This window comes from Hemitrygon akajei, chromosome 13, assembly GCF_048418815.1.
Source record: "Hemitrygon akajei chromosome 13, sHemAka1.3, whole genome shotgun sequence".
NCBI lineage: Eukaryota > Metazoa > Chordata > Chondrichthyes > Myliobatiformes > Dasyatidae > Hemitrygon > Hemitrygon akajei.
In genome coordinates this window covers 76,291,524-76,315,746 of record NC_133136.1, presented here as the reverse complement: position 1 = coordinate 76,315,746, position 24,223 = coordinate 76,291,524, and the positions used below count along the sequence as shown (strand labels likewise).

Sequence of the window (24,223 nt, the reverse complement as noted above, 5' to 3'; positions counted from 1 at the left end):
AGACATTTTGAAGATCTCTTCATTGATAATCGCTTCGCTTCTTTTCAGCAGCTCTCTGTTAAGTTCAACCTGCCTAACGCTCACTTTTTCAGATATCTCCAAATCCGACACTTTATTGCTCCTTTAATTCCTAACTTTCCTGAAATGCCTGCGAAAAATGCTATGGACCTATTTCTTTCCATTAATCCACTAGGTAAAGGTTTAATATCAATTATCCGAGATAAACTAGCAGCCTTACGATGGGCCCCTGTGGATAAAATTAAAATGGCCTGGGAGCAGGATTTAAATATCTCCTTATCCGAGGAGAGCTGGGACTCAGTTCTCAAATCGGTTAACTCAACCTCTCTTTGTGCTCGCCATTGCCTTTTACAGTTTAAGATTGTTCATAGAGCCCATATGTCTAAATCTAAACTATCTCGATTCTACCCTGGCATTAGTCCGCTCTGTGATAAATGCAAGAGGGGTGTGGCCTCTCTCATCCATATGTACTGGCTCTGTCCTAGCTTGGAGAAATTCTGGAAAGATGTCTTCACTACATTATTGGGTATTCTGAATCAGCACCTAGAACCAAACCCCTTAATTGCTCTGTTTGGTTTTTGGGGCGAGACAGATTTATGTCTGGGTCCGACCAAATGTCGAATATTATCCTTTGCCTCTCTCCTGGCTAGACGCTTGATCCTCCTTAGATGGAGAGATGTTGCCCTGCCCACTCATGCGCAATGGCTTAACGACATTATGGCCTGCTTGGACCTCGAAAAAATTCATTATTCAGTTCTTAATTCGGATCTAAAGTTCCATAAGGTCTGGGGACCTTTTATCGAGTACTTTCATAACCTTCCTCTTGACTAGGGTTTTTTTTTCTTTTTTTTTTCTTCTTTTTGGTCCCTTGCTTTCAGCTCCCTTTTTTTTTCTGGTAGTAGGCATTATTATCCTCTGTTGCTAAGTGTATTCACAGTCTGGGAGTTTGACTGTCCTGACCTATACTCTTTATACTGTGTTGTGATCGGTCTGGAGTTGTTGCTTTTTTTTCTTGTGTTGTGGGGCTTGGGGAGGACACTAAGCTTACTTGTCTTTAATTTAGGTGCTTTTTTGTGAAATTCTCTTCCTTTGTAGCATATTGTTATTGTATGCTTCATTTTGCACTGTATTAATGCTCCTCATTGGGATTTGGGGTTTTCAATTTGTAAAATGCTTTGAAAAACTAATTTAATTTTTTTTTTTAAAAACCAAAAAAAAAACAGGTAGATTCAAATTATTTTATTGAGCTCTTATGAGCACAAGTACAGTCAATAGTTGCCTCTAATTGTAGGACTCCATATGCCTAAGGGGCACATTCTCCTCAATGGAATTTTTTTAAAAATAGAAGCTACTATTCCATAACGACAGATTCAAGAATCTCTCTTACAATAAGATGAGCAGCAGACTGAACATGAATCAGTAGAGAGATCAGCAGTGGAAAAGCACCAGTGTTAAATAGCTAGCAAAGCCTGTCGGGACTTATCTGTGGAGCAGGAGGTTGCTTAGTTTATTAGTAACTCAGGTTATTTAACAAGGGCCAATAAAAAGAAGTGGGTTTGAGCGGAGCGGCCATTGTGTGATTGGACAGTGTTAGAATGGACAGGCAATGGCTCAACTGACTTTGCATGAGAACATGTGCAGGCTAGTACTTAAGTTTCAGAATTTAGATGCATAAGAAGTGTGGACTGTATGGTAGTTCAGGCAGTGGAATGCTCCTCCGGTGAGACGTGGTACTTAGAGATACCTTACAGTCTCCCCGATGACTACAGCTGCAGGAAGTGAACCCAACTTCCGCTCCTGACTGACGAGGTCAAGTAACTGGAGCTGGATGCACTCAAGACCATCCGGGAGGCTGAAAGCTTCATAGGTGAGTCTTCTACTCAGCCGGTCACACCCAGAGTTCAGGCTTCAGATGGTAAATGGGTGACCGCCAGGAGAAGTAAAGGGAGTAAATAGTCCGTGTGGGCTTCCCCTGTAGCCATTCTCACCAACAAGTATAGCCCTTTGGGTACGTATCGGGACACAGCTGCAGTGACCAGAGTGGTGGCACTGTGACAGACTGTGAGGCTCAGACGGGAAAGGTAAAGCCAGGCAGAGCAGTAGCGATAGCAGACTCGATAGTTAGGGGTGCGGACAGGGGATTCTGTGGCTGTGAAAGAGAAGCCATGATGGTGTGTGGCCTCCCAGGTGCTGAGGTCCGGGATGTCTCAGAGTAGCTGCAGAAGATTCTCAAGAGGGAGGATGAGTAGCCAGAGGTCATGTGCACATTGGCAACAATGACACAGGTGGACAGGTGGAAGAATAGGGAGTCAGGGAAAAGGCTAAATGAACGGGATATCTAAGGTAGTAATCTCCTGGATTACTCCCAGTGCCACGTGCTATTCAGAGCAGGAATAGGATGATGGTACAAGTGAATGAGTCACTGAGAAAGTGGTGCAGGGGACAGGATTTCAAGTTCTTGGATCATTTGGATCTCTTCTGGGAAATGTTTGACCTGTATCTGAACCCAAGGGGGACCAGTATCCTTGTGGGAAGGTTTGCTAGAGCTGTTGGGGAGGGTTTAAACTAAGTTGGCAGGGGGATGGGAACTAGAGTGGTAGGGCAGAGGACGGGGCAGTTGGTACACAAGTTGATGCAGTGTGTAGTGAGACTATGAGAATGGACAGGCAGAGGATAGGACAAAATTGCAGACAGTGGGATGAGGTGAAGGGTAATATGGGGGCAAAATCAAAAAGAGTGATAAATGCAGGCCTGAAGGTGTTATACTTGAATGCACACAGTATTGGAATAAGGTAGATGATCTTGCAGTGCAATTAGAGATTAGCAGGAATGATGTTGTGGGCATCACTGAGACATAGTTGAAAGAAGATCATAATTGGGAGCTTAACACCCAATGATACACCTTGTATTGAAAGGACAGGCAAATAAGCAGAGGGAGTCGGGTGTTCCTGTTGGTAAAAAAAAAGACATCAAATCTTTAGAAAGAGGTGACATTGGATTGGAAGATTTAGAATCTTTGTGGGTAGATTTAAGAAACTGCAAGGTTTGAAAGACATTGATGGGAGTTATATACAGGACATTGAACAGTAGCCAGGTCTGGGATATAAAATTCAACACAAAATAGAAAAGGCATGTATTAAGAGCAATGTTATGATAGTGATGGGAGATTTCAATATGCAGGTAGATTAGGAAAATCGGGTTGGTGCTGGATCCCAAGAGAGAGAATTTGTAGAATGCCTACAAGATGGCTTATGGTGGAGCCCATTAGGGGAAAGCCATTTCTGGATTGGGCACTATGTAATGAACCAGACTTGATTAGAGAGCTTAAGGTAAAGGAAACCTTTGAAGGCAGTAATCGTAATATGTTAGAATTTACCTTGTAGTTTGAAAGGAAGAAGCTAAACTCAGATATATCAGTATTACAGTGAAGTAAAGGAAATTATAGTGGCATGAGAGAGGAGTTGGCCAAAGGGAACTAGCAAGAATGATGGCAGAACAGCAATGACTGGAGATTCCGAAGGAAATTCGGAAGGTGCAGGATAGATACATCCCAAAGATGAGGAAGTATTCTAAAGGGAGAATGGTAACTATGGGTGACAAGGAAAGTCAAAGACAGCATTAAAGAAAAAAAGAGTGCATATAGTGTAACAAAAAGTAGTGGGAATTTAGAGAATTGGGAAGCTTTTAAAAACCAGCAAAATGCAACAAAAATCTTAAGAAGAGAAAAGATGAAGTAAGCTAGCCAAAAATATCAAAGAGGATACCAAATAATTTTCAGATATGTAACGAGTAAAAGAGAGGCAAGAGTGGATATCGGACCACTGGAAAATTACACTAGAGAGGTAGAAATGGGGGACAAAGTAATGGTGGACAAACTTAATAAGTATTTTGCATCAGCCTTCTCTGCAGAAGACACTTACGAATATGCCAAAAATTCGTGAGCATCAGGGAGAATTGAGTGTAGTTGCTATTACAAAAGAGAAGGTGCTTGGGAAGCTCAGAGGGCAGAATGTAGATAAGTCACCTAGATCAGATGGACCACACCCCAGGGTTCTGAAAGAAGACCATAAGATATAGGAGCAGACTTGGTAATTTGGCCCATCGAGTCTGCTCCGCAAGAAGTAGCGGAAGATATTGCGGAGGCACTAGTAAAGATCTTTCAAGAATCATTAGATTCTGGAATGCTTCCGGAGAACTGGAGATTTTCAAATGTCACTCTCACAACACTGTTTAAGAAGGGAGGGAGGCTGAAAAGAAGTAAATTATAGACCAGTTAGCCTGACCTTAGTGGTTGCGAACATGTTGGAGTCTATTATTAAGGATGAAATTTTTGGGTATTTGGATGACATTGGCCAAAGTCAACATGGTTTCCTTAAGGAAAAACCTTGCCTGACAAATGTATTAAAATTGTTGGAGGAAATAACAAGCAGGATACACAAAGGAGAGGCAGTGGATGTTGTTTACTTGACTCTTTGACAAGGTGCAGCATGAGGCTGCATAACAAGAGCCCACGGTATTACAGGAAAGATTTTAGCATGGACCAAAGACTGGCTGATTGGCAAGAGACAGAATAAAGGGGGTCTTTTCTGGTTGGCTGCCAGTGACAAGTGGTGTTCTACAGGAGTCGGCATTGGAACCATTTCTTTTCATGTTATACTGTATGTCAACAATTTGGATAGAAGAATTGTTGGCTCTGTGGCCAAGTTTATAGATGATATGAAGATAGGTGGAGAGGCAGGTAGCTTTGAGAGAGCAAAGAGGCCACAGAAAGACTTGGACAGATTGGGAGAATGGGCAAGAAGTGATTGGTGGAATATGATGCAGGGAAGTATATTGTTATGCACTTTGTTAGAAGGAATAAAGATGTAGACTATTTTCAAAATGGAGAGAAGATTCAAAAATCAAAGGTGCAAAGAGACTTGGAAGTCCTTGGGCAGGATTCCCTAAAGGTTAACTTGCAGGTTGAATCGGTGATAAGGAAGGCAAATGCAAAGTTAGCATTCATTTTCAGTGGCCTAGAATATAAAAACAAGGATGTGATGTTGAGGTTTATAAGGCATAGGTCAGATTGCACTTGCAGCATTGAGAGCAGTTTTCAGCCGCTTATCTATGAAAATATGTGCTGGTATTGGAGAGAGTCCAGAGGAGGTTCATGAGAATTATTCTGGGAATGAAAGGGTTAACATTTGAGGAGCATTTGATGACTCTGGGCTTGTACTCTGGAGTTGAGAAGAATGAAGAGGGATTTCATTGAAATCTATCGAATATTGAAAGGCCTAGATAGAGTAGATGTGGAGAGAATGGTTCTTATGAAGGTTGAGTTTAGGAGCAGAGGACAATACCTCAGAACAGAGAAGAGAATGAATTTTGTTAGCCAGAGGGTGGTGAATCTGTGGAAATCACTGCCATAGACAGCTGTGGAAGCCAAGTCATCGAGTATATTTAAAGGAGAGGTTGATAGGTTCTTGGTTAGTCAGAGCATCAAATGTTACAGGAAGAAGGCATGAGAATGGGGATGAAAGGGATAATAAATCAGCCATGGAACGATGGAGCAGATTCAATGGGCCAAGAGGCCTAATTCTGCTCCTATGTCTTATAGTCTTATACCAGGAATGATCCAGTAGACAAGTTGAGAGATACCATTGACAAAGTTTAGGCTCACTCAAAAGAGCCAGGTACAAAGTGATATATCTGAATACCTGCTGGGAATTGATTCTGCACAGATGGACATGTTTTGTCTCTGCCCTGTAGTACTGTAGCTCCCTAAGACACTCACAACAATTGTCCTGACACGACCAGTGATGAAGAGATTCTTGTAGTATTAACACTGAGGTACCAATTGAAAGAATAGCTTGGTAGTAAAGTGCACTCCCGGCTAGTTTTAGCATTTACTGCTGTCTGGTCTGAAACTGCCCTGTAAAGTCTCCCTGTGTCAACAGAGTGTCTCTTAGGATCAGGAGTTAATCATGATCACATCCTGCTGTGCTTCTAGTTCTGAGAACGTTCCTTGACAATGACTTATGCTTCCGTTATGTTGGTAATGTCTGAAACTTGCAAGGTCTGACAATTGTTTGTCACTGGGAAAAAAACATCAGATGTATTAACTTGAATTGTGACTAGAAACATTTTGCAATCTGCGTTTTTACCCAAAATAGTTGCTCATGCAATCTACTCTGCATAAAATCATTCTTGGGTTTTGTGACACTTAAAAAAAAACACAATGATCCAGTTTTATCGACACAGGATTTTAAAATCCACAACCTTGTTTTTATGATACCTTCAGCTGCCAAAGCCTTTAAGCCGATGGATTCCCTTCCTGAAGCCTTCCACTTCTTTGTTCCGTTAATACATTCCTGTGTATTAGAAACCAGATTATTGGTTGTGTACTCTGATATTTCCTTATGTGGCCCACTTCCCAATTTTTTGAAGGTCCTGATGACTTATAAGTTTGTTAATTTTCTATGGCACTGTATTTTTTGCCAATCTACAGTGCAAGAACACAGTTTCTTAAAGCATCTATTAGATTAGTTCAGAGTACATTTAAATCAAAATATCACTCAAGTTCAAACTGTTTAAGGAACTAATTAATAATACTCCAATTCATTTAAATTTGTACTTTATGATTTTTACAATTATTAAGTAATCTAAATAGATTTTGCTCATTTGATGAGTGCACACACAGGGCAGTGTTTGAAACATTGTTTCTCTTTATTAGTTAAGTAAGGTTGATGAAAACTGCACATTTAAAAAAAAATCACAGTAATTCTATACAATGGTTCAACCACACATTACAGTTAGAAATGTCAGTCAAAAGGAAACTCGCATGGATGTTCCTTCGTATTTCCTGTTCAGTACAGTTCCATCAACTAATATATTTTCACCCACACACCTAACAGCACAGTGTCCTCAGAAATTACTTTAATTAAAATTAAGAATAATCAAGTGATATAATACATTGCTATTCTAGTTATTGTACAGAGCAAAATTTATTTTACAATTAAAATCCTCATCAAGTTTGCCAGATAGGACAAAACATCATTACCCAAGTTATAAAGGATAGTTGAGAACTAACATTAGCTACGAACACACAATTTCACTTATTTTGTTTAAGTTAGCGATTGTTACACACAAAACTATGAAATACTGTAGTTGTTATAAGTTAGAAGTCTAACATTTCTTGAAACACACATTAAGCACCTAAAGAAGCTGGGTAATGTGCCTGGTCCTCCACCTCACAACATGATATGCTAAAATTAGATCTTTAAAAATAAACATTTATTGCTATTTTTGTATTTATTTTTTACAATCTTACTATTACAATAAAGAAGAGAATATTCAAAATACAGGGAAGAAAATGTAAACCTCAGTTTGGCATCATATGATAAAATGAGTTAAAAGACCTGAAACTATTTCTAATAAGAGTGCGAGCAGAGATAAAAGACCAGTGGTACTACGGTGAATGAATGTTTAGGACAAAACCTTTATATTGCTATTTTTATATACTTACAAAGTTGACAACTCAGTTTACCAAATATATGAAGACAATTTTCCAATGGCAGACATTAGGATCACTCAATACAAAGTCAAAATGGACAAATAAATAAAGATATCACCTGCTAGAACTGTAAGCAAAAAGGGCTTAGGTGAATACTCTATAGCTGCTAGTGGAGATGATGGAGTGAGGAGCAGGTGCAGAGTTATCTTGGAAATCCTGGGGTAGGAATTCACCTTTGACTGCTGGCACTTAATGTTGTCCTCCTGCCCTAGTAGTCAGTTCTACAAATATACAGATGTGCACACAGTGGTTGTCAATAGTGCAGCAGACATCCACTGCTAGCACCAAAGACAAATACGTAGTCCCTCATTTTTTCCAAAAAAATCATTAAGTTAAACTAATCTGTAATTTACCAACATACCTGCCCCTAAAACCTCCTCTGAAATACATGGAATTTGAGTGATAATCATCATATTTAAGCAATGTGTAATGGTCTGTAATGAAATCAGAAGCACGCGTGAGTTTTTTTCATTTTATTCTTCTGATTTATTAATTTGCATCTAAGTTATTGTAAAAGGCAAAACAAATGAAAGCAACTTTAGTGATTAGTCATAGCAATGGAAGTGGTGACCTGATTCATTTTCTAAATTGATCAGTTGCAAGGTCATTGTAAAGCTACGTTGTGGTAAATGAGCATTGGTCCATGTGACACACAGACAACCTTACCCATCTCAGCTTTATACCTCTCCAATTTCCTAAATATATTAGTGTACACTAGTGTTTAACTTATGGTTACATTCTTGTTTTAATTATTTAAAAGAAGGCTGCATGTACAGTGCATAGCTGTAACAAAAAACAACATTGTCATATTTACATAAAATAAAAATATCTCAGTTTAACATTAGTAAATCTGTAACTACATTTTAGCATTTAGTAAATAAAATATTTGAAATACCCCAAGTATTTATTCCCAACTCTCATCAATAATGTAATACCACATCCAAATGTCAGAAAAATTGCTGAACAAGCTGCATATTTCACCATTCTGATTATCATTTATATAGCACATGTAAAATATCACTAGCCTACTATCTGTACTCCTGCTTTTGGTTTCCTTTTTGCTTTAAGTTGAATGTTCTTCAACTTTCCTCATACACTGCAGCAGCTGTGTTCATGTAAACTTCATTTGTACAGAGTGTAAAGAGGGATTAGATCCCAGGATGACCAATGCAAGTTCTTTAATGGTAAATGACAGGATGCCTGCAAGGTACAGCGGCTTCCTCCATGTTTAGCACATTTGGTGTCTGTTACCTACGCAAGCTTCGCTGGGCCTCTTTCAGCAAGCTGTCAAAATCCATTGAGTCGTACTTGCTTTTGGTTGAAGCAGGGTCAAAGTCATCTGAATTGGAATCTACAACAAAGAAGCATCATTTAATTAACATTTTCCACATACAGCATTATAAATTGAGGTCCTGTCCTAACACCTTTAGTAATTGCTCTAAAATTAGTGAGCGAAAAGAAGCCAAATCAACACAAAGCAATACCAAGTTATTTTAGTAACTTGGTTAAAGAATTTCAGTTTAACGAAGGCTGCTGTGTGCTTACAGGAAATTTCAGGGTAATTAAAATGAGGAGCTGGTTTATAATCCACAAAATCTTTTCTATTTCTGTGTGATAAAGAAAAACACGTGCACTTTGATTTCTAAACCATTTGTGTGCAACTGTTTTCTGTTTTCAGCAGTGCATAGCTTATAATGCTTGGGTAACACAAATCTTCATGTACTTATTACCATAGGGGATTAAATTTAAGTCATGATGTCCACTTGTTTCTGATCTCCAAAAGTAACCAGCTTCAGCTGGGTTTCAACGCATCTGTTCTGAACAGGACTTTGAGGGGTGGAATGGGTGAATGGAAGGAGAGAGCTGATAGTGAACTATCAGCTTAATAGATTGCCAATTTACTATCAGGCCATTTTATAGACAGACTTCCATTGTCCAATTTCACCCCAGCTGTTTCTAAAATCTAAAGTATCATTTGTCCTGCTTAATATGAACTGAATATATCATCAGGCAAACCATATAATATCCTCTTGACAGTAAAAACTGCTGAAGTCCCCTGAAATGACTAGCAAGCTTAAACAGAGGGATCCAGGGTTATTTTTAAAGAAATACAATATGCCCTTAACTATGTATACAGCTGATATGAATAGTTATGTAAAAATCTTTTTCTTTCTGTTCCACCTGACAGTTTTTTTTTGCCACTTCTTTTTTCAACCTTGGGGGATGATCATATTGCATTCAAGTGAATAAACCTTTTAGCCTGTAAAGTCAAATAATTTTCTTTGCTTATTTTTCCATCTTCAAATGTTCCTACTGCCTCATCAGTTGAACTCCCGATTGACTCTTGAATTGATATATACTGACATTTGTACAGGTGAGACTTGAATTATTACTGGAAGGTTTAGAACACCAACTCAAATGGAACTGCAATATTTGATCCCAATTCTCCTAGCTTTTGTGTATTTGCATAGCTTCAGGAGCAATTTCAAAGGGTTGAAACTGTGATCCTTTGAGATCACAATTAGGAAGAGTATTGAGACTTCATTTGTATTAAACTTATAAGTAAGAAAGTATTTGTATATGCGCTATAGGAAGTATTCTGATGGGTTGCATTTCAGCCTAATACAGTAGCCACTGTGCTCTGAACGATTCGAACCTGCAGAGAAAGGTTAAATATTGCCCAGTCCATCAGTTTATCACATCCAATCGTGGTGTATTAAATCAGGAAGGCTAACAGTGTCACCATTGAAGAGTAAAAGCTATTTCCTTTACTCTCCTCTACCTTCTAGAAAGCCCAGATAACTAGACTTAAGAACATTTTCTTCCTCACTGCTATCAGGCTACTAAACCAATCACATCTTTAATATTCCCTTTCCCAGTGATACTGCCACGTTCTCAAACCATTAATTCTATCTCTTCTGCTGTTGTTACATTAGCATTTCTATTTACAGTACTATGCACCATTCCATTGTTTTTGCAACTGTCTTCACAGCTAATTGTTGTATTTATTATTACCACGTTTATTCTCTGAGCTTCACGCAAGCAAGGAATTCTATTGCAACCTGCTGTATATGACAATAAACTAATCTGAATCTGAAGGACTTCTAGAGAAAGCGAAATAAATTTTGAAAGCCTTCAGAAAAAGCTATCAAGGCATCCCACCCAATTAGTAACCTTTGCCAAAAAGAAACTAACACATGAGAGGCAAAATGAAAAGAAAAGAAAATCCAAAGATGAAAACTTGAATCTCCCTGGAGATGATATAACCCCAAAATGATGACCAATAGCTGAAGGCAAGGATTTGCCCAAGAAGGATTTTGCTCTATTCCAATCAACAGTACCAGTTCTACAAAGAGAGTACAGGCCTAGCCTGCTTAATCTCTACACAGATGATGAACTCCCCAACCCAAGATTTTGGTGATCAGTTGCTGCACTCCCTCTTTTGCATATATGCCCTTCCTTAGACAGAAACGTCTCTATGTAGTTTCATTGGAGCTCCTTGTAATTAGAGCAAGTTGTCTGTCTTTGTGCTTGTAGTCAGATCGTCTTTCAATAAAGACCAAATGTTGTCTTCCCTCTTGAATGTCAGTTCTAGTAATGGTTTTGGGTGCAAATAAATTTGAATGAATGGCCACAAATAATCATAACAAACTATGATCCTAAATATCAAAGGTGATATAAAGCGGAAATATAGAATATTTACTTGGGCTCAAACTCACATTCACCAACAGAGTCTATTGACCCTAACACAAACCCTATAAGCCACCTTCACTTGTAAACCTGATTCAGAAATCCTAGTCCTGAGCCAAGGGAGGATAAAGTGGCAGTAAAAAATGGCTCTAATGAACAACTAGAAGACCGGTGCTGAGCTGGACAATAATAATGATTTTTTTTTTGTTTCTTCAAACTAGAGTACAAAACATTAGTATAAGTAAAATAACAGTTGAACACAGTTTTAAATTAACAATGATTGAATAAAGTAATCAATATTCTACTCTTGTTATGTGTTAGTCCGGATTGTCCTTCTCCAGACAGAGCTCTGCTGACATGGGATAACATCCACTTGCCACTCACTTTAACCAAACTCAACTCAATTGCCTGAATTGAAGGCCACTTGTAAACTGCAGTAAATCCTGCTGGGCCAAGAGGGAGACAAACAAAGTGGAATATTTTGATGGCGTTCCATGGTCAACTGAAAGTGGTTTAGGCCCGTTTATATTCACTAACTGTTTAAATTAATTGTTAGCTATTTGTATGCTTTGGATTTACTCCTTTACTAACTCTGTTGAAATTGTGAGACAAAATTCCTGGAAGAACTGCTTCTGCTGCACATTCCAACATGCTCATAAGTTTGATGCCATTAAGGTTATTATCACAGTTTTTAAGCAGAACTGGAGACTCATTCAAGCAGAGTTCTCTCCTGGATAACAATTCACAGGGTACACTGCAAAGAGAGTTGAGAGTTGTGCATGTTTAATATGTTCATTTATTTGAAGGAGCTTCTCCTGATGCCACTAGAAATAGAGGCAGCTTCCAAGCTTGCAAAATCCATGCCTGCAAAGTAAGCTGGCAATTAATATCAGAGTCGTGGTCACATTGGCCACTTGATAATGTTATCAGATGACAACATTTTTTTTGTTTTTATTTATTCATTTATGGGATGTGGGCATTGCCAGCTAAGACAGCATTTATTGCCCAGCCCTAGTTGCCCTTGAAAAAGTGGTAACGAGCTGCTGCCTTGAACCGCTGCAGTCCCTGAGGTGCAGGTACACCCACAGTGCTGTTAGGGAGGGAATTCCATGATTTTGACCCAGTGACAATGAAGGAATGGCGATATGTTTCCAAGTCAGGATGGTGAGTGACTTAGAAACATAGAAACATAGAAAATAGGTGCAGGAGTAGGCCATTCGGCCCTTCAAGCCTGCACCGCCATTCAGTATGATTGGCTGATCATCCAACTCAGAACCCTGTACCTGCTTTCTCTCCATACCCCCGATCCCTTTAGCCACAAGGGCCATATCTAACCTCCTCTTAAATATAGCCAACGAACTGGCTTCAACTGTTTCCTGTGGCAGAGAATTCCACAGATTCACCACTCTCTGTGTGAAGAAGTTTTTCCTCATCTCGGTCCTAAAAGGCTTCCCCTTTATCCTTAAACTGTGACCCCTCGTTCTGGACTTCCCCAACATCAGAAACAATCTTCCTGCATCTAGCCTGTCCAATCCCTTTAGAATTTTATACGTTTCAATAAGATCACCCCTCAATCTTCTAAATTCCAGCGAGTATAAGCCTAGTCGATCCAGTCTTTATTCATATGAAAGTCCTGCCATCCCAGGAATCAATCTGGTGAACCTTCTTTGTACTCAATGTATTGCAAGAATGTCTTTCCTCAGATTAGGGGACCAAAACTGCACACAATACTCTAGGTGTGGTCTCACCAAGGCCTTGTACAACTGCAGTAGAACCTCCCTGCTCCTGTACTCAAATCCTTTTGCTATGAATGCCAACATACCATTTGCCTTTTTCACCGCCTGTTGTACCTGCATGCCCACCTTCAATGACTGGTGTGCAATGACACCCAGGTCTCGTTGCACCTCCCCTTTTCCTAATCGGCTACCATTCAGATAATAATCTGTTTTCCTGTTCTTGCAACCAAAGTGGATAACCTCACATTTATCCACATTAAATTGCATCTGCCATGAATTTGCTCACTCACCTAACCTATCCAAGTCACCCTGCATCCTCTTAGCATCCTCCTCACAGCTAACACTGCCGCCCAGCTTCGTGTCATCCGCAAACTTGGAGATGCTGCATTTAATTCCCTCGTCTAAATCATTAATATATAAACAACTGGGGTCCCAGCACTGAGCCTTGCGGTACCCCACTAGTCACTGCCTGCCATTCTGAAAAGGTCCCATTTACTCCCACTCTTTGCTTCCTGTCTGCCAACCAATTCTCTATCCACATCAATACCATACCCCCAATACTGTGTGCTTTAAGTTTGCACACTAATCTCCTGTGTGGGACCTTATCAAAAGCCTTTTGAAAATCCAAATATACCACTTCTACTGGCTCTCCCCTATCCACTCTACTAGTTACATCTTCAAAAAATTCTACTTGGAGGGGGATTTCCAAGTGGTGATGTTCCCAGGTATCTGCTGTTCTCAACCTTCTAGGTGGTTGTGGTCGTGAGTCTGCAAGATGCTCCTGAGGAATGTTGGTGTGCTGTTGCAGTGCATTTTGTAGATAGTACACACTGCTGTAACAGTTTGTCGATGGGGGCGAGACTGGATGATTGTAGAAGGTTCTCTTAAAGTTGTCATAGCTGGGGGTAGTACTGGGGATAAGTTCCCACTACCTATAAAGTGCTCCAAATGGCGTGTGACTATAAAAGGTTCTGACAACCAAATCCAACTCTTGGCCTTCATGGGTGGCTTAGCTACTAGGCCCAGCAGAACTGTTTCTACTGACAAGAGAAGGGGCAAAGGTGGACCACTGGCGGCTCAAAACCAGTTGCTTTAGGCAGGTGTGGCTCGTCAGCCTTGGACGACAACCCACCTAGGAGAAGGAAAACTCTGATTTTAAACGTCCGCTGCCTTGTGGCCAAACCCACCTATGGGTATGGCTTCAGGAGTAAACCCTCAGGAAGAAATCTGGAGCCGGGGTCCCTAAGGCAGTTTGATGTTGTTTATCACTTCACTCTGGCAACCCCTGTGACAACACCGGTGCCCAGCTGTATTGGCGTTTGCCCTTCCCTTCAGTGATCATCAGTGACATGGAGAGGGGGAGCCCGCTGCACAGGAAACAGCCAATTCTCCAAATCTTCCCGCCCAGGCTTGCACCCTGAAGAGGACAGAGTCCACCAGAGGTGTAAACCGATGATCCCCTGGGATCGACGGCCGCCTACTATGGAAGGGGTACCGATCTACTGGACTGCCTTGTACTGAATGGTGTCAGGCAGCTTGAGTGTTGTTGGAGCTGCACTCATCCAGGCGAGTGGCGAGGATTCCATTACACTCCTGACCTGAGCCTTGTAGATGGTTGTCAGGCTTTGGGGAGTCAGAAGGTGAGTTACACACTGCAGGATTCCTGGCCTTTGACCTGCCCTAGTAGCCACAGTGTTTATATGGCTAGACCTTTTCAGCTTCCTATCAATGGTAACCCCCAGGATGTTGATTGTAAGGGATTCAGTGACGGTGATGCCACTAAATGCCAAGGGACAATGGTTAGAGACTCTTTTATTGGAGATGGTCATTGTCTGGCACTTGCATGACTTGATTATCACTGGCCAATTGACAGCCCAAGCCTTGATATTGTCCAGGTCCTGTTGCATTTAGGTGTGAACTTTTTCATTATCTGAGGAGTCACAAATGGTGCAGAACATTGCGCAGTCATCTGCGAACATCCCCATTTCTGACCTTATGACAGAAGTAAGGTCATTGATGAAGCATCTGAAGATGGTTGGTCCTAGGACACTTCACTGACGAACTCCTGCAGTGGTGTCCTGAGGATGAGATGATTGACCTCCAACCACCACCACCATTTTCCTTTGTGTCAGGTATGATTCCAACCAGTGGAGGGCTTTCCCCTTAATTCCCATTGACTCCATTTTACCGAGGGCACCTTGATGCCATACTCGGTCAAATGCTGCCTTGATGTCAAGGGCTATCACTCTCACCTCAACTCTGGTATTTAGCTCTTTGGTCCTTGTTTGGACTAAGGAGGTGATGATGTCAGGAGCTGAGTGGCCTTGACAGAACTCAAATTGGGCATCCGTAAGCAGGTTATTGGAGAGTAGGTGCTGCATGATAGCACTGTTGATGACCCCTTCCATTACTTTGCTGATAGGGTGGTTATCGGCTGGGTTGGACTTGTCCTGGTTCTTGTGTACAGGACATACCTGGGCAATTATCCACATTGCTGGGTAGATGCCATCTGGGTACTGGAACAGCTTGGCTAATGGCACAGCAAGTTCTGGAGCACAAGTCTTCAGGACTATTGCCGGGATTTTGTCTGGGCCCATAGCCTTCACAGTATCCAGTGTTTTCAGCCCTTTCTTGATATCATGTGGAGTGAATCGGATTGGCTGCATACTGATATATGGGATGCTGGGGACTTCTGGAGGAGGCCAAGCTGGATCATCTACTCAACACTTCTGACCAAAGACTGTTGCAAATGCCTCAGCAGTTATGTTTTGCACAGGTGTGCTGGGATCCTCGCTCATTGGGGAGGGGGATATTTGTGGAGCCTCCTCCTCCAGTAAGTGGTTTGATTGCCACCACCAGTCACGGCTGGATGTGGAAGGACTACAGAGCTTAGACCTGATCCATAGTTTGTGGGACCACTTACCCCCTATCTATTACTTGCTGCTTACAGTGTTTGCCATGCAAGTGGTCCTGTATTGTGGCTTCACCAGGATAGTGTCTCGTATTGAGGTATGCCTGGTGTTGTTCTCGGCATGCCCCCCTGCGCTCTTCATTGAACCAGGGTTGATCCCCTGGCCTGGTGGTAATGTCAGACTGGGGGATACACCAGGCCATGAGGTTACAGATCGTAGTTGAGTACAATTCTGCTGCTGCTGATGGTCCATGGTGCCTCATATATGCCCAGTCTTGGGCTGCTAGATCTGTTCAAAGTCTATCCCATTTAGCACGGTGGTAGTGCCACACAGCAGAGTGGAGGGTTCCTTCAATATGGAGCTGAGATTTAGTCTCCACAAATACTGAATGGTGATCACTTCAACTAATGCTGTCGTAGACAGATGCTTCCATGGCAGGCACTTTGGTGAGAATGAGGTCAAGTGTTTTATTTCCCTTCTGTTAGTTCCCTCACCACCTGCTGTAGTCCCAGTCTAGTAGCTCTGTCCAGTAGGACCCAACCAGCTCAGTCTGTGGTGGTACTACCGAGCCACTCTTGGTGATGGACATTGAAGTCCCCACCCAGAGTACATTCTGTGCCCCTGCCACCCTCAATGCCTCCTCCAAGTGCTGCTCAAAATGGAGAAGTACTGATTCATCAGCTGAGGGAGTATGATGCATGGTAACCAGCAGGAGGCTTCCTTGCACATGTTTAACCTGGTGCCATGAGTCATGGGGTCCAGAGTTGATGTTGAGAGTTGCCAGAGCAACTCCTCTCTACTGTATACTACAGTGACACGCCCTCTGCTAGACCTGTCCTGCCGGTGAGACAGTATATACCCAGGAATGGTAACTGTAAGGTATGATTCTGTCAGTACAATTATGGCAGGCTGTTGCTTGTCTCGTCTGTGAGACAGCTCTCCCAACTTTGGCACAAGTCCCCAGATGTTAGTAAGAAGGACTTTGAGGGTCAACAGGGCTGGTTTTGCCATTATCGTTTCCAGTGCCTAGGTCAATGCCAGGTTGTCTGTCCGGGTTCATTGCTTATTATTTTCTTTTTAGCGGTTGGATACAATTGAATGGTTTGCTAGGCCATTTCAGAGGACATTTAAGAGTCAGCCACTGTGGGTCTGGAGTCAGACCAGGTAAGGATGGCAGGGTTCCTCCCCTGGACATTAGTGAACCAGATGGATTTTTACGACAATCGACATTGTTTCATGGTCATCAAATATTTTGATACAATTCAAATGCACAGTGGGATTTGACCTCATATCCCAAGTGTGTAATTGGGTCTCCAGATTACTGATCCATTACCACTATGCCAAATTTCCCGCTATTTACCAAAGGCAAATATAACCATATAACAATTACAGCACAGAAACAGGCCACCCCACCCTTCTAGTCTGTGCCAAATGCTTACTCTCACCTAGTCCCACCTACCTGCACTCAGCCCATAACCCTCCATTCCTTTCCTGTCCATATACCTATACATTTTTTTTAAATGACAGTATCGAACCTGCCTCTACCAGTTCTACTGCAAGCTCGTTCCACACAGCTGCCACTCTCTGAGTAAAGAAGTTCCCCTTTGTGTTACCCCTAAACTTTTGCACTCTAACTCTCAACTCATGTCCTCTTGTTTGAATCTCCCCTACTCTCAATGGAAAAAGCCTATCCACGTCAATTCTATCCATCCCTTTCATAATTTTAAATACCTCTATCAAGCCCCCCTCAACCCTTTTTAAACAATGGAGCCACATGAGCAATACGCCAATCCTCCGGCACCATCCGGTTTCTAATGACATTTGAAATATTTCTGTCAGAGCCCCTGCTATTTCTACACTAACTTCCCTCAAGGTCCTAGGGAATATCCTGTCAGGACCCGGAGACTTATCCACTTTTATATTCTTTAAAAGTGCCAGTACTTCCTCTTCTTTAATCATCATAGTTTCCATAACTACCCTACTTGTTTCCCTTACCTTACACAATTAAATATCCCTCTCCTTAATGAATACCGAAGAAAATAAATTGTTCAAATTCTCCCCCATCTCTTCTGGCTCCACACATAGCTGTCTACTCTGATTCTCTAAGGGACCAATTTTATCCCTCACTATCCTTTTGCTATTAATATAACTGTAGAAACCCTTTGGATTTATTTTCACCTTACTTGCCAAAGCAACCTCATATCTTCTTTTAGCTTTTCTAATTTCTTTCTTAAGATTCTTTTTACATTCTTTATATTCCTTGAGCACCTCATTTACTCCATGCTGCCTATATTTATTGTAGTTCTCTCTCTTTTTTCGAACCAAGTTTCCAATATCCCTTGAAAACCATGGCTCTCTCAAACTTTTAACCTTTCCTTTCAACCTAACAGGAACATAAAGATTCTGTACCCTCAAAATTTCACCTTTAAATGACCTCCATTTCTCTATTACATCCTTCCCATAAAACAAATTGTCCCAGTCCACTCCTTCTAAATCCTTTCGCATCTCCTCAAAGTTAGCTTTTCTCCAATCAAAAATCCCAACCCTGAGTCCAGTCCTATCCTTCTCCATAATTATATTGAAACTAATGGCATTGTGATCACTGGACCCAAAGTGCTCCCCAACACATACCTCCGTCACCTGACCTATCTCATTCCCTAACAGGAGATCCAACACTGCCCCTTCTCTAGTTGGTACCTCTATGTATTGCTGCAAAAAACTATCCTGCACACATTTTACAAATAGGCGTGAAAACAATCGCATCTAGAACTCAAGTCTCATCAAATGCAGAGTACAGAACATTAAAGAAATAAAAATAACCGCAGGCAAACAGTTAAGTTTACAATAACTAAACAAGATAACGAATAATTTACTGTATAACATATTGGTTGAGATTGTCTATCTCTGGACAGAGTCCAGCTGCAGCAGGGGATATCAAAAGGTTTCAAAGGTACATTTAATATCAGAGAAATGTATACAATATACACCCTGAAATGCTTTTTCTTCGCAACAGTCCACGAAAACAGAGGAGTGCCCCAAAGAATGACAGACAGTTAAATGTTAGAACTCAAAAGTACCCCTCAGCTTCCCTCCCTCCCACACATAAGTGGCAGCAAGTAACAATCCCCCCCCACCAGCAAAAAAAAAGCATCGGCGCCCACCACCAAGCACTCAAGCGTGTAGCAAAAGCAACAGCAAAGACACAGACTTGCAGTACTCCAGAGAGTACGCATTCACCCAGTATTCGACATACCACAGGTTCTCTCTCTCTCTCTAATAAGGGAGAAAGAGATGTCTCCATTTCACACCTGCTCCCAACACCCCGCCAAAACCACAATAATTAAATAAACTAACCCAGTTGTATGGATTGAAGTTCTGCACAATGGAAACCAGGCAGGATTCCTGCTGTAAAGAGTAATCCAAACACTGTGAAATGGCAAATCATATTTTTCTATGGACTACTACACGTGGGGCCAGCAGATACAGTATTTAGGGACCAGTTAAACTTTTAAACCAACTGTGATATTGATGTGTGGGCTGCAAGATTGGAAAGGAAGGTAGCTCTATTTTATGTGCCAGAAAGCTCCAGAGAGTGCATCAAAGCTCACAAATCCCTGGGAGAAATTGTGGGCTTGGGTGGAAGTCACAGGGGCAGGTGCTAAGCTTCTCATCGTCCTTTCCTGATCTTAGCACCTCTAATTCCTCACTGAACCTTCATGTGGGATGATAGAAGGCAATGGACTGTATGGTGCTAGATCATGCCCATTGCTTGTGTTCACTCCTTACACTAGACACCCAGTTACGCATATATGTAGGCAGCATTGTGCTGCACCTTTATGTATAACTTGATGAAGGGTTTTGGCCTGAAACCCTTTATCCCTCTCCATAGAGAACTCTTTATTCCTTTCTATAGATGCTGCCTGACCTGCTGATTTCCTCCAGCATTTTGTATCTGTTGCTGTGGATTTCCACCTTCTGCAGAGTCTCTATATATATAACCATGCATCTTTCAGTTCTACTAATGATGCAAAGTGGGGGCAATTGACAAGCCATAGACTCACAAACTGCCCTGAAGACCTTCAGATAATTTATATCAAAGGCCTTTATGAATGCCTCCTAATATCTCTAGTGATCAGAGGCGTCCAAAGCCACTTGAAAACCCTTTAATTAGTGAAAACAAATGTTCTTTATTATTTAAAACAATGTAATAAAGCAAACCATTTATCTTTTCAATAATAATGGGTGACCACATTTAAACACGGTTGAGCGACATGTGTCTGCTATGTCTGGTGTAAAGTTGAAGGGCTGAAATGTATCCATGCCTCAGCTCAGCACATTACAGAAAATCCCCAGGTTCCAAGCTGAGTCCAGGAGTGTAGTGAGAGGTCAGATGTCTACAGCTAGCTGATGGTTCTCTCTGGAAGTCACAGCCAGCCACAAAACCAATCAAGCTCAATACATTCATGAGCTTTTACTGCATATTAATGCAACTGAACAGAAAATGCTGCTATTTATCTTCTCTGTCTGTGTTGCATTCTTATTGCTATATCATTTATCAAATAACTAGCTTTACAATTCATTTAAGTGAATGGACTTCCCTTCATCTTTTTCAGGTAATCTGAGTTATTCCAGCCTGTTCAAAAATGTTTCATTTCAGTTTTATTTCTTTTCACTCTACAATAAATTCACATTCACTCTATACATGCACTGCACAAAATGAGGCCACTTGGCCTTTTGAGTCTGTGCTGATTTTATCAAAGAACATTATATTTAGTCTTACTTTTCTTTTGCTTATTTAACCAAATTCCTTTTCAAATCTATTATTAGAATTTTTTCCAAATTGTTACCCGCTAGCACTTTTCAGCTCTAAGCCCTACATTGAGTAAAACATTTTCCTTCATACACCCTTTGACTATCACCTCAGATCTATGCACTTGACTTTACAGACATTAGATAAATTGAATCAACAGCACACTTTTATATCTCGTGGCTGATGTGTAAGTTCAGTCATGACTTCCCTCTGCACACACACTGCATAATGCACTTCGTATATGTAATGTGTCTGATGCCATTCAGCCTGCCATGACTTTAACATCACCAAGACAGCACCTAAGTGTAAATAACTAGGGAAGAAACTGAAAGGTGAGAGAAAGTGAAAGAGTGGAGCAGATCTGATCTTGCATTCCTTGAAGGGAAGGATTATACCATCATTTCCCATAAACGATGGGAAATGATGACAATGGGACAATGGGACAATGGGACAAGGATGGGACAATGAAGACAATGACAAATTCGTCTCTCGTTTTTTGATGAACCAGATCTTTAAAAGTCTGAAAAATGTGGCTGCTTACTTGTTTGGGAGAACAATTAACAGGCCAAGTTCACCCAGTTCCAGTTCAGAGCACTACTTTAAAAGCTTCAGCTATGATAGAATCGCACACATCTAAGTTTGTGCTTTGTATAGCATTGCTGAAATTGTGTACAATTAATATTCATATCAACACCAAAAGTCCAGAAATTGATTTGCCAATGCATATGTACCCTGCACACTCATATATCACTTGCCACACCAACCCACCCCTAGATTCAGCAGAAATGGACTGTCTGTTGCTATTTGTTGATTATGAGTTTTTATATTTCCAGACCACCCTTCTTCTTAATTATTCTTTTGTTATTTAAAATTTCACCATCTCCATCAAATGTCCTTCTAGACTTTTCTTCTGTATGGTGAGCAACCCTAGAACTTCCCTGTCTAATCATGTAATTGTAATTCCTTACCTCTGGAAACAGATTTTGTTATATTTTGTTTCTTTCTTAAAACTTTCATAACTTCACTATCGAACAATGCCCATGACTGAACACCATATTCCAGGCAGAGTCTAATATGGCTTTATATTACACCAGCAATTCTTCCTGGCTTTTGTCTAAGATACAATATATTTCATTTATTGTTTTATTTATCTAGCCCTTCCGTTTCAAAGATCTGTGCACATGCAGCTTCTTTCCAAAAGAAGTGGAAGTGGGAGGAGCTAAAGATGGTGCCAGAGTCTTTTGCAGACCTGGGCGACATCTTCCAGTTCATCCACAAAGTAGCTTTAATCTTCTGTTCTCTTTTTTGCTTTCAAAGTGGCTGGGGTCCTGTCAGAGTCCACAATCTATAACTGCACTCAAACTACTTTCTTCATGTACGGTGGATCTTTGCTCTGAGCAACCGGCACCTCCATATCTCCAGGAGCAGTTTGGAAGACATAAGCATTTGGGGTGCAGCCCTGTGGATGACCCAATTCCTCACCAAAGTTGCCAACTGAAGCATCATGAGAGATTGAAACACTGAGACAGAAGGTGTAGCTGTCGGAGGCCTCTACACTCAAGCAATCTCTCTCTCTCTCTCTCTCTCTAAGTGAGAGTCTGTTGGCTCCAAGCTGGTGGAACTTGAATAAGCGACACTGCAGACTATAACATTGAAACAGCGAGCTGTTAACCTCCCCTCTTGCTGTGGCAGGAGCAATGTCTCTCTCTCTCCCTCGTAAGTGAGAGAGAGGGCCTGTTGAGATGTTGAAGTGTTAGGATGGACAGTAGTTTATAATGGACTCGAGACCAGGGTCTCTGTGGTCTTTGCTATTGCTTGCAGAGTGGGTGGTGGGGGACTGATGCTTCTCCCCTCTGTTTCATGATTGTCTGCGAAGAGTAAGGATTTCAGGTTGTATACTGTATACATTCTCTGGCATTAAATTGAGCCATTGAACTATTGAAAACCTCTTCTTCAAAGTTCTTTTTGTTCTTGCATCAGTTCAGAAGTTATATAATTTATCCTCCATTGTATTAGGCTACTAGACACCCACTTCTCACTATGTTCAATCCCAGCACCATCTGTGAGGAATTTGTATGTCCACCCTGTGTATGTATGGGTTTCCTCACACATTCCAAAGATGTACCAGTTAATTACCAGTAAATTTGTCCTGTGATTAGGCTAGGGTTAAGTAGGTGGGCTGCTGGGCGGTGTAGTACGTTGAGCCAGAAAGGCCTATTCCGCGCTGTATCTCTAAATAAATAAATGAGTATATAAATGTTGACACTACAATTCAGCGGCAAATTAGTTATCAAACCAGTAAACTATGAGCCTGAATAATATTCCACAAAAACAAGTTTAAATTCCACTATGTCAGCTGGTGAATTTAAATTTGATTAACAAAATAAATAGGTTTATATTAAATGAAAATAAAAATGGTTTTCATGAAATTATAACAATTGAATTATAATTTTAAGAAAACATCTAGTTCATTAGTGTTGCTCGGGAAAGGAAATTGGCTCTCCTTATCTTACCTGGTTTGTATGCAAGTCCAGAGCTACAGTGATGTGATTAACTTTTATCGGGCTTCTAAACTCACATGCAAGCTCAACAGCTGCATCAAGAAGGGTAGTTCCGAACCACCTTCTCAAAGACATTTAAGGGCAAGCAATAAATGCAGGCTTTGACAGCAATGATAGATTGCCATGAAGAAGTAAGTGAAAGCCTTTGCATTCATCAAGTAAATTTCACACCCTCAGTTTGTAATATCCATAAAATATTCACTCAACTGATACATGCTCAGTTTATTATAACTATCATTATAGTTTTGTAGCCCATTGGATTTCACCACCAATATTCTCCAACCGCTATTTTTGATTTTGCTGGGAATATAGACTAGATGATTTATTTTGGTGTTTTCTTTTAATATAATAATAAGCTGATGGAAAACATCTCCAGAGATACCTGAGCCACACACACAAAATGCTGGAGGAACTCAGCAGGCCAGGCAGCATCTATGGACAAAAGTGCAGTCGACATTTCGGGCTGAAACCCTGCAGATTTTCTCTTGCTAGAGGTATCTTAGTTGATGTAATTTTAAAAAATTCTAAACAAAATAGTTGATAAAGTCCAATGGAGTTCATCTCAGTATGGTACATGTCACAGGTTTTGCTTTAATAGAGCAACTAGCTAATTCCCCCTTCTCCAGACCTTTATCTCTTTCACTAATCAACTTCCCAGCTCTTTACTTCACATTCTCCCCTGCTCCCAGTTTCACCTATAACCAACCACCTTGTACTTCTTTCTCTCCTCCCTCACCTTCTTACTCTGACTTCTCATCCTTTTTTTGCCAGTCCTGATGAAGGGTCTTGGCCCAAATGGTCAACTCTTTACACTTTTCCATAAATGCTGTCTGACCTGCTGAGTTCCCTCCAGCATTTTGGATTTCCAGCCTCTGCAGATTTTCTTGTGTTGGTAATTAAAGTGAAGAAAGCTTTATTTCTCTTGTAGCTATTGCCTTCCA

The 24,223-nt window shown here is 40.9% G+C and overlaps 1 protein-coding gene across 3 annotated transcripts in view; it reads right to left on the bottom strand.

The window, feature by feature from the left end:
• Nucleotides 1-6,702: 6,702 nt before the first annotated feature.
• ppargc1a (peroxisome proliferator-activated receptor gamma, coactivator 1 alpha) overlaps nt 6,703-24,223 on the bottom strand; it is a 563,573-nt gene continuing 546,052 nt past the window's right edge. For all 3 annotated transcript variants that reach the window (XM_073064905.1, XM_073064906.1, XM_073064907.1), the window contains exon 13: nt 6,703-8,924. In XM_073064905.1, the coding sequence (XP_072921006.1) occupies nt 8,821-8,924 (104 nt within the window). In that variant the 3' untranslated portion in view covers nt 6,703-8,820. The remainder of the gene's footprint in view (nt 8,925-24,223) is intronic.